The sequence below is a fragment of the Pangasianodon hypophthalmus genome, chromosome 7 (assembly GCF_027358585.1).
Source record: "Pangasianodon hypophthalmus isolate fPanHyp1 chromosome 7, fPanHyp1.pri, whole genome shotgun sequence".
Lineage (NCBI taxonomy): Eukaryota > Metazoa > Chordata > Actinopteri > Siluriformes > Pangasiidae > Pangasianodon > Pangasianodon hypophthalmus.
Window position 1 is genome coordinate 29,713,718 of NC_069716.1, and position 16,757 is coordinate 29,730,474.

A 16,757-nucleotide genomic window follows, 5' to 3' on the forward strand; every position below is an offset into this window, starting at 1 on the left:
ACAGCACTTTTCCATAATAATCTAAAATGCTCGTCAATATTTTCAACAATAAAAGCACAAATGTTTTGCCAGAAAATGTTTACAAATGGGCAGCACCAAAAAATTTACTTTATTACAAAGGTATTGTTGGTGAAATGCCTCTCTACTTCCTAAAGAAGTGCACTATTCAGTGTGTGAGGGTCTCAGTGCGCCGCCATTTTGTCTTTACTCGTTGAAGAAAGCAACACCACTGCGCATGCGCGCTCCCGGCTGTGACGTCACACGCGTGCGCGAGCTTCCATCCTCAGCAATCGGTCGGCTAATTTTTGTTTGTTTAATAAAGAAACACTCAAAAAAAAGGTATAATAGATTTAATCATGAAATTCTTTCTAACACTTCTGTCCACCTTCACTTACAGGTTAATAATTAAAATATCCGGGTAAGTGTGCGATTCTGTTAAATCGCAACTTTTAGCCAGATTAGCTAACAGCTGTGTGGGAAACGAGCTTGGACCGTTTCAGATAAGCCCCTCCCCCTCTGCGCTGGGATTGGTTACATCATAAAACGAAGGCCATCGATTGGACAATTCAACATTCTGTCATGAACGTTAGCCTACAGATTGTGGCTAGTTAATTAGCAATTTAACATAATGTTAGCTAACAACAGGTTAACTTGACAGACTGACTTTTGGTTCTTTTTATTTTTTTTTTATTTTTGAATAATATTTTTATTATTTATTATTTTAAAAAATATTATTCTTTCTTGAACCCACTGCTGTAGTGACGATGTGTCACCGCTAGATGGTGACATTTACTGATTATTAAAAAGTCAATATCGTCAGTGTTTGTGCTCTTAATTGTCAGATTTAACAAAAACAACAAAAATAGAGAGCGATATGGCAACAACAAATAATCAGAAGCAACAACCAGCCTTCTCTCTGTGCTCTTGAACGTTATTGTGTAGATGGATTATAGAAAATAATCTCACTCGTATAGTTTACTGTCAGATTGAAGAAATTATGTAAAAATCTGAAGGTAAATTTACAGAATGTCAGAGGTTTCAGAACCACACACTATTTTCTGCGGACAGTTTGGGTTCTTGTTAGTTTTGATCATTTGTTTCACACTGACTTGCTTTCGGTATACGATATTTGTTTTAACATTAACATCTCGTTATGACATTTTATTTAATATGTACAGCCTTTTCTTTCGCCCAAAATGTCATTACGCCTCACAGGTTTACTTATATGTCTGTTTAGTTGTTTGCGGATTTGTTCTTACATAACGCACTTTCCACCTTCTTTAAGATTCGACATATATTTTAACTTCGAAAAACTTTCCGAGTTATGCAGGAAACATGTACTCCAGATGTACAGTCTAATTATTAATCAGTAAGAAATGGTGTGATTTGATACCATTGATCATGCTATTCTCCTCGATAGACTAGAAAATGTAGTAGGCATTAAGGGAACAGCCCTTTCCTGGCTCAGGTCTTATCTGACTGATCATTATCAGTTTGTAAACGTAAATGGTGACTTCTCTACACATACTAAGGTAAAGTTTGGTGTCTCGCAAGGCTCTGTTTTAGGCCCACTGCTCTTTTCTCTTTATATGCTACCTCTGGGCAAAATTATCCGTAAGCATGGTATTAGCTTCCACTGTTACGCTGATGACACACAGCTGTATGTTTCAGCAAAGCCAGATGACAGACACCAGCTTAATAAAGTTGAGGAATGTTTAAAGGACATTAGAAACTGGATGCTTATTAACTTAATTCTGAAAAGACAGAAGTATTTGTCCTTCTAGAAGTAAGCTTTCTGAGTTCATAGTATCTCTGGATGGCTTTTATATTTCATCATTTGCAGGAGTAAAAGACCTTGGTGTGATTATCGACTCTAGTCTTTCTTTTGAAGCTCATGTAGATAATATAACTAGGTTTCTTTCATCTCAGAAATATTGCTAAAATAAGAAATATAATGTCACTACACGATGCAGAAAAACTAGTTCATGCTTTTGTTATCTCTAGGTTGGATTATTGTAATGCCTTACTGTCTGGATGTTCCAGTAGGAGCATAAACAAGCTCCAGTTAGTCCAGAATGCAGCAGCGAGAGTCCTTACTAGAACCAGAAGATATGAACACATCACCCCTATCTTATCCACACTGCATTGGCTCCCAGTCAAATTTTGCACTGATTATAAAATACTACTATTGATATATAAAGCAGTAAATGGTCTCGTGCCACAGTACCTATATATAGATGTGGTATATAAATGTGGTATGAGGTATATAGATGTTGTATGGGGTATTTAGATGTGGTATGAGGTATATAGATGTGGTACATAAATGTGGTATGGGGTATTTAGATGTGGTATGAGGTATATAGATGTGGTATGAGGTATATAGATGTGGTATGGGGTATATAGATGTTGTATGGGGTATTTAGATGTGGTATGAGGTATATAAATGTCGTATGAGGTATATAGATATTGTATGGGGTATTTAGATGTGGTATGGGGTATATAGATGTGGTATGAGGTATATAGATGTGGTATATAGATGTGGTATGAGGTATATAGATGTGGTATGAGGTATATAGATGTGGTATGGGGTATGTAGATGTGGTATGAGATATATAGATGTGGTATGGGGTATGTAGATGTGGTATGGGGTATATAAATGTGATATATAAATGTGGTATGAGGTATATAGATGTGGTATGGGGTATATAGATGTGATATATAAATGTGGTAGGTATATAGATGTGGTATGGGGTATATAGATGTGGTATGGGGTATATAGATGTGATATATAAATGTGGTATGTGGTATATAAATGTCGTAGGTATATAGATGTGATATGCGGTATATAAATGTGGTATATAGATGTGGTATGAGATATATAGATGTGGTATATAAATGTGGTAGGTATATAGATGTGGTATGGGGTATATAAATGTGGTATGAGGTATATAGATGTGGTATATAAATGTGGTAGGTATATAGATGTGGTATGGGGTATATAAATGTGGTATGAGGTATATAGATGTTGTATGGGGTATTTAGATGTGGTATGAGATATATAGATGTGGTATGGGGTATATAGATGTGGTAGGTATATAGATGTGGTATGAGGTATATAGATGTGGTATGAGGTATATAGATGTGGTATGGGGTATATAGATGTGGTATGGGGTATATAGATGTGGTATGAGGTATATAGATGTGGTATGAGGTATATAGATGTGGTATGAGGTGTATAGATGTGGTATGGGGTATATAGATGTGGTATGAGGTGTATAGATGTGGTATGGGGTATATAGATGTGGTATGGGGTATATAGATGTGGTATGAGGTGTATAGATGTGGTATGGGGTATATAGATGTGGTATGAGGTATATAGATGTGGTATGAGGTATATAGATGTGGTATGAGGTGTATAGATGTGGTATGGGGTATATAAATGTGGTATGAGGTATATAAATGTGGTATGAGGTATGTAAATGTGGTATGAGGTATATAGATGTGGTATGAGGTATATAGATGTGGTATGAGGTGTATAGATGTGGTATGGGGTATATAAATGTGGTATGAGGTATATAGATGTGGTATGGGGTATATAGATGTGGTATGAGGTGTATAGATGTGGTATGAGGTATATAGATGTGGTATGGGGTATATAAATGTGGTATGAGGTATATAAATGTGGTATGAGGTATGTAAATGTGGTATGAGGTATATAGATGTGGTATGAGGTATATAGATGTGGTATGAGGTGTATAGATGTGGTATGGGGTATATAAATGTGGTATGAGGTATATAAATGTGGTATGAGGTATGTAAATGTGGTATGGGGTATATAGATGTGGTATGGGGTATATAGATGTGGTATGAGGTGTATAGATGTGGTATGGGGTATATAAATGTGGTATGAGGTATATAGATGTGGTATGAGGTATATAGATGTGGTATGAGGTATATAGATGTGGTATGAGGTATGTAGATGTGGTATGAGGTATGTAAATGTGGTATGGGGTATATAGATGTGGTGTGGGGTATATAGATGTGGTATGGGGTATATAAATGTGGTATGAGGTATATAAATGTGGTATGAGGTATGTAAATGTGGTATGAGGTATATAGATGTGGTATGAGGTGTATAGATGTGGTATGGGGTATATAGATGTGGTATGAGGTATATAAATGTGGTATGGGGTATATAGATGTGGTATGGGGTATATAGATGTGGTATGAGGTATATAGATGTGGTATGAGGTATATAGATGTGGTATGGGGTATATAGATGTGGTATGAGGTGTATAGATGTGGTATGGGGTATATAAATGTGGTATGAGGTATATAAATGTGGTATGGGGTATATAGATGTGGTATGGGGTATATAGATGTGGTATGAGGTATATAGATGTGGTATGAGGTATATAGATGTGGTATGAGGTATATAGATGTGGTATGAGGTATATAGATGTGGTATGGGGTATATAGATGTGGTATGAGGTATATAGATGTGGTATGGTGTATATAAATGTGGTATGAGGTATATAGATGTGATATGGGGTATATAGATGTGGTATGGGGTATATAGATGTGGTATGGGGTATATAGATGTGGTATGAGGTATATAAATGTCGTATGAGGTATATAGATGTGGTATGAGGTATATAGATGTGGTATGAGGTGTATAGATGTGGTATGGTGTATATAAATGTCGTATGAGGTATATAGATGTGGTATGAGGTATATAGATGTGGTATGAGGTGTATAGATGTGGTATGGGGTATATAAATGTGGTATGAGGTATATAAATGTGGTATGGGGTATATAGATGTGGTATGGGGTATATAGATGTGGTATGGGGTATATAGATGTGGTATGAGGTATATAGATGTGGTATGAGGTATATAGATGTGGTATGGTGTATATAAATGTGGTATGAGGTATATAGATGTGATATGGGGTATATAGATGTGGTATGGGGTATATAGATGTGGTATGGGGTATATAGATGTGGTATGAGGTATATAGATGTGGTATGAGGTATATAAATGTGGTATGGGGTATATAGATGTGGTATGAGGTATATAGATGTGGTATGGTGTATATAAATGTGGTATGAGATATATAGATGTGATATGGGGTATATAGATGTGGTATGGGGTATATAGATGTGGTATGGGGTATATAGATGTGGTATGAGGTATATAGATGTGGTATGAGGTATATAAATGTGGTATGGGGTATATAGATGTGGTATGAGGTATATAGATGTGGTATGGTGTATATAAATGTGGTATGAGGTATATAAATGTGGTATGAGGTATATAGATGTGGTATGAGGTATATAAATGAGGTATGAGGTATATAGATGTGGTATGGGGTATATAAATGAGGTATGAGGTATATAGATGTGGTATGAGGTATATAGATGTGGTATGAGGTATATAAATGTGGTATGGGGTATATAGATGTGGTATGAGGTATATAGATGTGGTATGAGGTATATAGATGTGGTATGGGGTATATAGATGTGGTATGGGGTATATAGATGTGGTATGAGGTATATAGATGTGGTATGAGGTATATAAATGTGGTATGGGGTATATAGATGTGGTATGAGGTATATAGATGTGGTATGGGGTATATAGATGTGGTATGGGGTATATAGATGTGGTATGAGGTATATAGATGTGGTATGAGGTATATAAATGTGGTATGGGGTATATAGATGTGGTATGAGGTATATAGATGTGGTATGGTGTATATAAATGTGGTATGAGGTATATAGATGTGGTATGAGGTATATAGATGTGGTATGGGGTATATAAATGAGGTATGAGGTATATAGATGTGGTATGAGGTATATAGATGTGGTATGAGGTATATAAATGTGGTATGGGGTATATAGATGTGGTATGAGGTATATAGATGTGGTATGGTGTATATAAATGTGGTATGAGGTATATAGATGTGGTATGAGGTATATAGATGTGGTATGGGGTATATAGATGTGGTATGGGGTATATAGATGTGGTATGGGGTATATAGATGTGGTATGAGGTATATAAATGTGGTATGGGGTATATAGATGTGGTATGAGGTATATAGATGTGGTATGGTGTATATAAATGTGGTATGAGGTATATAGATGTGGTATGAGGTATATAGATGTGGTATGAGGTATATAAATGAGGTATGAGGTATATAGATGTGGTATGGGGTATATAAATGAGGTATGAGGTATATAGATGTGATATGGGGTATATAAATGTGGTATGGGGTATATAGATGTGGTATGAGGTATATAGATGTGGTATGAGGTATATAAATGAGGTATGAGGTATATAGATGTGGTATGGGGTATATAAATGAGGTATGGGGTATATAGATGTGTTATGGGGTATATAAATGTGGTATGAGGTATATAAATGAGGTATGAGGTATATAGATGTGGTATGGGGTATATAAATGTGGTATGGGGTATATAGATGTGTTATGGGGTATATAAATGTGATATATAAATGTGGTATGAGGTATATAGATGTTGTATGGGGTATATAATTCAATTCAATTCAATTTTATTTGTATAGCGCTTTTAACAATGGACATTGTCACAAAGCAGCTTTACAGAAATAAATGGATTCACAAAAATATATTGTAAATATTTAAATTTATCACTGTGAATTTATCCCTAATGAGCAAGCCAGTGGCGACGGTGGCAAGGAAAAACTCCCCGATGATATGAGGAAGAAACCTTGAGAGGAACCAGGCTCAAAAGGGAACCCATCCTCATCTGGGTGCAACGGATAGTGCAATTATAAATAAATCCCTTCTATTGTGTACTATATGGACAAATAGTGCAATTGTGCAACCAATAAATTCATCACAGTATTTGCAAGAGGTCCGGCTGGTTAAAATCTATCCACTGTCCACTGATGGAGTCCTGAGTACGAAGCTGCTCGTGGCAACTGCAGCCCCAAAGCCACTACAGCAATCGCAGTCCCAAGCCATTACAGTACAGCTCCCCATATGTGATCCCCAAGCCATCTCCACAGCCCCCAGGTGGCACCATCCCCAGCAATCCAAACAGTTCTTCAGGCAGTCCATATGGGGCCACCCCCAGCAGCAGCGAGCGAACTCAACCGATGAGAACTCCAACCAGAAGTAGGGCATCAGGATGGGTCAGGCAGCGAGGAGGAGCAGAAGGGGTCAGGATCACTGGCATCACTGGCATCTCAGAAGTAGCATGTGTACCTCGACAGAGAGTGAGGGAGAGAGAGAGATGGAGAGAAAGGAAGGAAGAGATTGTTAGGTGAGCTTTTGTCCTCTAATGGTTAAGCACGATGTACTTTGCATGCAGAGTGCAAGCAGGGACTCCGGCAAGACTAGCTATGACAGCATAACTGAAAGGGAGAGCCAGAAGCTAACACAGACATGAGGGCACCCTGGGACATAAGGCAGCCAGCCACTCCACCGTCGACAAACCTGAGTGAACGTGTGAGAGTGGGGGGGCGACAGCATCCAAACATCCCATTTCACCACAACACTCTATGCCTGTGAAACCCTCCAGACCTGCCCCTGTACCTAAGAAAACTATTCACAAAAGGCTTGACTAAACAAATATGTTTTCAGCCTAGACTTAAACACTGAGACTGTGTCTGAGCCCCGAACACTAAGTGGAAGGCTGTTCCATAACTGTGGGGCTTTGTATGAGAAAGCTCTACCCCCAGCTGTAGCCCGCATTATTCGAGGTACCAACAAATAGCCTGCATCTTTTGATCTGAGTAGGCGTGACGGATCATAAAAGACCAAAAGTTCGCTCAGGTACTGTGGCGCGAGACCATTTAGTACTTTATAGGTCAATAGTAGTATTTTATAATCAATACGAAATTTGATTGGGAGCCAATGCAGTGTGGATAAGATAGGGGTGATGTGGTCATATCTTCTGGTTCTAGTAAGGACTCTCGCTGCTGCATTCTGGACTAACTGGAGCTTGTTTATTCTCCTACTGGAACATCCAGACAGTAAGGCATTACAATAATCCAACCTAGAGGTAACAAAAGCATGAACTAATTTTTCTGCATCGTGTAGTGACAATATATTTCTTATTTTAGCAATATTTCTGAGATGAAAGAAAGCAATCCTAGTTATATTATCTACATGAGCTTCAAAAGAAAGACTAGAGTCGATAATCACACCAAGGTCTTTTACTGCTGCACATGATGAAACAGAAAGGTCATCCAGAGTTATTATGTAATCAGAAAGCTTACTTCTAGCTGCATGTGGTCCTAGTACAAGTACTTCTGTCTTGTCAGAATTAAGTAAGAGAAAGTTAATAAGCATCCAGTTTCTAATGTCTTTTACACATTCCTCAACTTTATTAAGCTGGTGTCTGTCATCTGGCTTTGCTGAAACATACAACTGTGTGTCATCAGCGTAACAGTGGAAGCTAATACCATGCTTACGAATAATTTTGCCCAGAGGTAGCATATATAAAGAAAAGAGCAGTGGGCCTAAAACAGAGCCTTGCGGAACACCAAACTTTACCTTAGCATGAGAAGAGAAGTCACCATTTACGTTTACAAACTGATAACGATCAGTCAAATAAGACCTGAGCCAGGAAAGGGCTGTTCCCTTAATGCCTACTACATTTTCTAGTCTATTGAGGAGAATAGCATGATCAATGGTATCAAAAGCTGCACTAAGGTCAAGCAGCACCAGCAAGGAGACACAACCCTGATCAGAGGCCAGTAGTAAGTCATTTACAACTTTTACCAGTGCTGTCTCTGTGCTATGATGAGGCCTAAATCCTGACTGATACATTTCATGAATGTTATTCCTATGTAAGTATGAGCATAGCTGCTGTGCTACAACCTTTTCAAGGACCTTAGAAATAAAGGGGAGGTTTGATATTGGCCTGTAGTTGGACAGTTGACAGGGATTGAGGTCAGGTTTTTTAATCAGGGGCTTGATAACTGCTAATTTAAAAGATTTAGGTACATAGCCAATGCTAAGGGAAGAATTGATTATCTTTAAAAGAGGTTTGATTGTTTCAGGAATTATCTGTTTGAGGAAACAAGTAGGTAAAGGATCTAGCATACAGGTTGATGATTTTGATGATGAAATTAGTGAAATTAGTTCAGTCTCTTCAAGGGGACTAAAGCGTTGTAGTTGTTTATCTAATATTATCATATTATCATCTACAGGGTTAGTTATAGAACTGTCCGGTTTTAAATTAATAGTCTGAATTTCTAGCCTGATATTTTCAATTTTACCATTGAAAAAATTCATGAAGTCATCGCTGCTATATAATGATTGTGTGCGTGTTTCTATTGTGGTCTTATTCCTAGTTAATTTTGCTACAGTATTAAATAAGAATCTAGGATTATTTCTGTTATCTTCAATTAGGGTGGAGAGATACATTGATCTAGCAGCACTAAGAGCTTTCTTATAGCTCAATAGGCTCTCCTTCCATGCTATTTGAAATACTACCAAGTTAGTTTGACGCCATTTACGTTCTAGTTTTCGAGTGGTCTGTTTTAAAGTTCGTGTGTGATCGCTATACCAGGGTGCTAGCTTTTTCTCCCTAATTATTTTTCTTTTAAGTGGAGCTACCTTATCTAGTGAGTTGCAGAACGTTGATTCTAAACATTCAGTTGCCTGGTCAAGTTCTTCGGGATCAGACGGTGATCCAATCATGGTTGATAAATCTGGGAGATTACTGATAAAACTCTGTGCAGTTGTTGACGTGAACGTACGTTTGACACGGTGACGTGGCAAGGTGCATATACTATGATTAATACACATTTTAAATGAGATGAGGTAATGATCTGAGATAGGTTCAGACTGTGGACATGAGACTATATTTTCTATATTTAATCCGAATGTTAGTATTAAATCAAGAGTGTGACCACCACTATGGGTGGGTCCTATTACATTCTGATTAACCCCTACAGAATCTAGAATGGACACAACTGCTGTTCTCAGAGGGTCATCTGGATTATCAAAATGAATATTAAAGTCTCCAACAATTAATGCCTTGTCTAAAGAAACAACCAGGTTAGAGATGAAATCCGCAAATTCACACAGGAATTCAGAATATGGCCCTGGGGGTCTGTAAATAATAATTACTGGAATCACCTGGGTAGACTTATTTTTAGTGGCTACGTATGTTATGTTAGAATAAAGAACTTCAAATGCGTTGAATTTATGACTAGGTTTTTGTGTGACGGCTAGATTATCATTATAAATGACTGCGACGCCTCCTCCTTTGCCAGTTAGACGGGGCTGATGTATGTAACTGTACCCGGGAGGACTAGCTTCATTTAATGCTACAAACTCGTTTGGTTTAATCCACGTTTCTGTTAAACACAGTACATCAAACTCCTGATCAGTAATGGTTTCATTAACAATAAGCGCTTTAGACGTAAGAGATCTAATATTCAGCAGTCCTAGCTTCAGATCAACGGTGCTGGCTATGCATTCGGTATGGTTTAATTTTATGTTAATTAGATTACTAAAACAAACTGTCTGAGTATGTCTATAATTTTGTTTAGCTCGGGGAACAGACACAGTCTCAATACGGTGGAACCTAAGTGACGACTCAGTGCAGCTAGCAGACGGTCGGTTTAGCCTGCTTGTCTGCTCCCTGGCCTTGGCCCTGGATTGTCACCGATTAACTAGGCCTGTTCTGAGACTATGTGCTATGCTGCAAGAAATGAGAGCAGCACCTTCCCGAGTGGGATGGACACCGTCCCGCCCTAACAGGCCAGCCTTGCCCTCAAAGTTAGTCCAATTATCTATAAAGCCCACATTGTTTTCGGAGCACCACCTGGACATCCAGCAGTTCAGCGACCATAACCTGCTGTAAGCTACATCGCCATGCCGCATTGGGATGGGGCCAGAGCATACTACAGCATCGGACATCGCCTTCGCTAATTTACACACCTCTACCAAGTTAATCTTAGTAACCTCAGACTGATGAAGGCGTATATCATTAGCTCCTACATGAATAACTATCTTTGAGAACCTGTGCTTGCCTAAGACCCTAAGATTACCTGCTATGTCCGGCGCCCTGGCTCCCGGTATACACCTAACTAAAGCTGCTGGTGCCCCTAAAGGCCTAGCTAATTTCACGTGCCGCAAGATAGAGTCACCTATAACCAGAGCTCTTTCAGGTTTCTCAGCGGGTGCTTCACTGAGGAGAGCAAACCTGTTGGACACGTGAAGCGGAGAGGAGTGGTGCTCCTGTGGGCGAGCCTTAGCGTTAGCTTTGGCTTTGCGATTATGCCGCTGAGTCGTCACCCATTCGCCCCGCTGTGAGGGCTCTAATGCCGGAGTTGGGGGATTACTAACTCCGCCTAAGGCATCCAGACTTTCCCCTACAGAAACTACGCTGCTCTCACTCTCACTAACCCTCTCTAGAGACTGGATGCGCACCTCTAATGCAGCAATCTTCTCCGTCAGAGAGCTAACTAACATGCATTTATCACAAATAAAGTTAATACTAACGACGGAGGAAGAGTGACTAAACATCCTGCACTCAACACACTGAACAAGCTGAATGTTAGACATGTTGTTTAACGCACCTTAGTCGAAGATTTGTTGATATTATTGTAGACGGCGTGGATCCGGTGTGAATGGCCTCCGCTCGCTGTCTTGACAAAATACAAAAGCGCACTTCGAGAGAAAAAAAAATGAAAATACGGTAGAAGAGAACGTGAAAAATACAACAGATGAAAACGATAGCGCGATATTATTGATTTAAAAAAGAAAGAAACAGTATAGTTAAGACGCCGATGCAGGCAAGAAACTCCCGGCAAAACAAAAAAAATGTGATATATAAATGTGGTATGGGGTATATAGATGTGTTATGGGGTATATAAATGTGGTATGGGGTATATAAATGTGTGTCATTGTGTAATGCTATCTTTTCTTCCTAATGTTCCTGTACAGAGTTTCACCTTCAGTATGGAAGAGGAGAATGACTTTCCGGGACCGGAGTACAGCTGTCGGGAGGATTTGACCGGAAGCTCTGTGGTTCCTCTTACGTCTTACACTTACACACCTTTCTCTATCGAAATCCCAAACAACTACAATAACGTCAGCCACCCGAGTTCACATCCTCACCAGCACAGACCAACACCTCGCGATACGTCTGAGGATGAGCGGGCGTGTCCCTCGGTCTGGGACGACGATTTTAACACACACGGCTTTTCCTGTCCGCTTTGTTGTGACCCGTCAAGCTCTCGTTTGTCTCAGTGTCCTCCTGTGTGTTACTCCGACGGCCTTCTTCCTCCGTATCAGTTCCCCAATCATACGACTGCATCACACACCTGGACACCTGGGGGCGCTGTTCAGTATCACACGTCCTCAGTGAGTGCACGCGTACAATTTCAGTTCAATTCAAGAGAACTTTATTGACATATCTATTAATTACAATATTGTCAATCATTTGAGACACTCTTTACTCACATTATGATAAATACAACAATTAAAAATTAGTCTAATGTTAAAGACAATTAAAGTTGTATTGTCAATAAAATGTACACATTTCCTTAATTTGAATAATATCACACAGTCGAGATGTGTTTGGAAGGTAGATTTTACCCAAAACATGTTCCGAAATTAATTAATTTTAGCCGAGATGTGTTTGGAAATTATTTAAGATGTTATATAAGGAAGGTAGTTTTAACTGAGACATATTTTGTTTATTAATTAATTAAGTTAATTTTACTGGAAACATGTTTGGAATTTAATTAATTTTAGCTGAGACGTGTTTGAAATTAATTTAAACACATTTGAAAGTTTATTTTTTGGCAAAAATGAGTTTGGCAAGTAATTTATCGAAGATATTTTCAGAAATTAATCTTAGCTGAGACACATTTTGTTTGGAAGTTAATTATAGCTGAAGTTTTTTTATAATTAATTTTAGTTGAGAAAATTTGGAAATGAATTTTAGCCAACACACATTTGAAGATTAATTTTAAGCAAGACATGTTTGGAAATTAACTGTAGCCTTTTTTTAACCAAATCTTTTCATAGTTTTCATTTATTCATTGTCGGTTGTACTGTGTTGGGCAAGTTGGCAAAAAATTTCTATCTTTATCTCATCTCATTTTATCTTCTCTCTCTCAACAGGGTTTTTAAATTTAACATGTTTAGTTATGTAGCTCTCGGTAAGACACATTTAGAACAAAGATGATAGAAATGTATAGAAATATTTCTTAGTCTTATCTTTTAATCTGGTCTAATCCCAGTGTCTGTGCAGGCAGAACTACATGATGCTATGGCCAGTATAAACTCAGAGGTTAAGCAGATCTTCTCCACACATGAGTCACGTAATCAGATGGATTTAGGCCACAGTGTACGATCTCATCGAGTACTCGTTCTGTGCGAATAGTAACTTTTCATTATTATTAGGGTTTATATGAGCTAGAAAAGTGTAAATCAGAGCAGCTGTATTTTAGCTCCAGTTAGTTAGTTACCTGGTTGTGTAGAACAGAGTCTTGTGGAACATCAAATCTTATTGTTGTATGCACGGAGAAGTCACCATTAACATCTGCAAACTGATAACGATCCAATAATGCTGATTTGAGGTTCTCCCTTGGAAGTCCGAGCGTACAGGTTCAGTGGTGGAGATTACAACGAGCTGTGTATTCAAATGGTTTTGGTCTGAAAAAATGGGCGTTGTATGAAAACTTCTTTTGTTCATTTTTTTTTTTTTGTATGTGTCATCAACGATGAAGTTTATTTAGCCTTGCTGAAAGAAAATGAAGCGCTGAACAGTTAACATGCATAATCACTTAAATCTTACAATCTGCTGTAGATGTCACATTCATGTTGGAGGCCACCGTGACTTTTTGTTATTCGCATGCCCGATAATTTAATTTCTTCCATCCAAGTTCTCTCACCTGGTAATTACGACATTTCTGATAGGACTTGAAGGCAGCATAAGACCTGAGCCAGTTCCCTGATGTGTATAATTTGTATATATATATATATATATGACCGGAGGCTAACATTTGGTCATTTACTACTTTAACCAACGCTTTTTTCAGTTCTGAGATGAAGCCCAACCCCTGACTGAAAAATGTATGTGATTTGTGTACACATATGAGCTGAATGTGGAATTACAAGGAATGTTGTTCTAAATAAAATGTAAATAAACAATAATAGCACTGACAACACACAATAACAAATGTCCAACATGTTATTATAATAAGATGTTTTTTTTTTGTTATTATTCTTATTTTCTCACTAACAGGTTCAACCCACATTTTGCCCTGTGGCTCCTGATATGGAGACAGTGGGGCAACACAAGGACAGCATGCGGTACACACACACACACACACACACACACACATCACTGGATATTTTAGTAATAATAATAATAATAATGTTGAATGTTTATTTAGTTCCTTCTCAGAAAAATCTAAGAAGCCCTGCCACTGCACTAAATCTCAGTGTTTGAAACTGTAAGTAATTTATTTTTTAATTTTCTTTTAATACAAATTGACAGAAATAGAATTAATGCAATGAATAATAAATAAATAAATGAATGAATGAATGAATGAATGAATGGTACCCGAGAGGTAATTACGATTAGTATCTTTCCTACTTATATTTCTTTGTGTAAGATAATTGTCCGACTTCACAAATCTCTCACCAGCTACTGTGACTGCTTTGCAAACGGAGAGATCTGCAGCGACTGCAGCTGCATTAACTGCTGCAACAACATGGAGCATGCGACTGATAGATACAGAGCCATTAAGGTCAGGTCTTACAGAGTAACGTTAATTACTTTTGTGGCAGTAATTATCGATGGAGCACTTCATATTGGTTTGTAAGTAGTTTGAACAGCGAGACCCTGATTTAAGATCTAACAGCCATATTCAGAACCGAAAGTCCAAGACAGTATCTATGTTGGGAAAGTTCCTGGTATTCAGTGTCGGATTACGCACCTGTTAAGTGAATTTTTCGAGCTCCATATTCAGATTATTTAAATCACCTGCGTGTAGTTCACGTGTCTGAAGTTGCCAGTCTTTTCTTGAGTAGAAAGTAGAATTTTTCGTTTGGTGTGAATTTTAAAAATCTGATATGATGATATTTGAGTGAGAAGATGGTGAGCGTTACAGTATTCTAACTCTGAGATGCCAGTGATCCTGACCCCTTCTGCTCCTCCTCGCTGCCTGATCCATCCTGATGCCCTACTTCTGGTTGGAGTTCTCATGGGTTGAGTTGCTCGCTGCTGCTGGGGCCCCATATGGACGGTCTGAAGAACTGTTTGGATTGCTGGGGATGGCGCCACCTGGGGGCTGTGGAGACGGTGCTGCTTGGGGATCACATATGGGGAGCTGTACTGTACTGTACTGTAATGGCTTGGGACTGTGATTGCTGTAGTGGCTTTGGGGCTGCAGTTGCCACGAGCAGCTTCGTACTCAGGACTCCATCAGTGGACAGTGGATAGATTTTAACCAACCAGACTTCTTGCAAAAACTATGATGAATTTCCTGGCTACACAACTGCACTATTTGTCCATATAGTACACAATAATAGAAGGGAATTATTTATAATCGCGCTATCTGTTACACCCAGATGAGGATGGTTCCCTTTTGAGCCTGGTTCCTCTCAAGGTTTCTTCCTCATATTGTCTCAAAGAGTTTTTCCTCACCACCGTCACCACTGGTTCACTCATTAGGGATAAATTCACATATTTACAAGATTTTTTTTTTTGTGAATGCATTTATTTCTGTAAAGCTGCTTTGTGACAATGTCTATTGTTAAAAGCGCTATACAAATAAAATTTAATTGAATATTGTAATAAATCTAATAGGAGTCTCGTATATCACCAGTATACTGCTGCATGAATAGTGCTAGCTTTAATTCTCACATTAATCACTGGTTTAATTTAACAAAATGGCTTCCATACTCATTATTCAGCAGCGTATAGAATAGTACCTGATCCAGCACATCCTGGTATTTTATATTTTATTTATTTATGTCATGTTCTGACAGTTATGTAGTTAAATTTGGCAACCTCGGAGGTGTGACAACATGCAGATAATTTGCATAATCTTAATGGGGAGGCTAGAAAATTTGCTTAAAATCTGAATAAGCATAAATTTTCCCCACGTAAATATTGACGATTCTGAGTTTAATCCCCAGCTCTGAGTTCAGCCCACAGTGAAGCGGTAAATCACACCGCAGGTGATAAATTAATCTGTTTGCATTGACACTGTTTACTGTTTAGGCAGAAGCGCCTCTAATTATATATACAGGCGTGTTATTTTGCTCATTTAAAAGACAGAAAATTCTGCAAAACATTCCAGTAAGTCGTACTGTATGTGTTTTTTCAACAAATATGAAAGACTGCATTGGGTTAAAGTGGATTGTTTTTCTTCCTAGACCTGTTTAGACAGAAACCCGGATGCCTTTCGTTCTAAAATCAACAGCAGCGTCCAGGGGGATGTGAAAGGAAGTCACACACGAGGCTGTAACTGCAAAAGCTCGGGCTGCCTGAAGAACTACTGCGAGTGTTACAAGGTGAAGTGACACGAGATATATGTAAATAAATAAATAAACAAACAAACAGATAGATAGGTAGATAGATAGATAGAGAGATAGATGTGAGTCAGAGAGAGGCGTCTCAGTGATCACCATCACGGGAACTCTTTCACTCACGTAGCAGGACATTTCCGATCAGAGAAAACTGCTGTTTGTGGTTTCCATGGAGACGATCACCATGTGCTTGTGTTGTTGTTTTG

The 16,757-nt window shown here is 38.4% G+C and overlaps 1 protein-coding gene across 1 annotated transcript in view; it reads left to right on the forward strand.

Moving 5' to 3' along the window:
• Positions 1 to 247: 247 nt before the first annotated feature.
• tesmin (testis expressed metallothionein like protein) overlaps positions 248 to 16,757 on the forward strand; it is an 18,411-nt gene continuing 1,901 nt past the window's right edge. The window contains exons 1-6 of the mRNA XM_026939097.3: positions 248 to 339; positions 11,947 to 12,366; positions 14,258 to 14,325; positions 14,409 to 14,468; positions 14,663 to 14,765; positions 16,399 to 16,536. Coding sequence (XP_026794898.3) covers positions 11,962 to 12,366; positions 14,258 to 14,325; positions 14,409 to 14,468; positions 14,663 to 14,765; positions 16,399 to 16,536 — 774 coding nt within the window. The 5' untranslated portion in view covers positions 248 to 339; positions 11,947 to 11,961. The remainder of the gene's footprint in view (positions 340 to 11,946; positions 12,367 to 14,257; positions 14,326 to 14,408; positions 14,469 to 14,662; positions 14,766 to 16,398; positions 16,537 to 16,757) is intronic.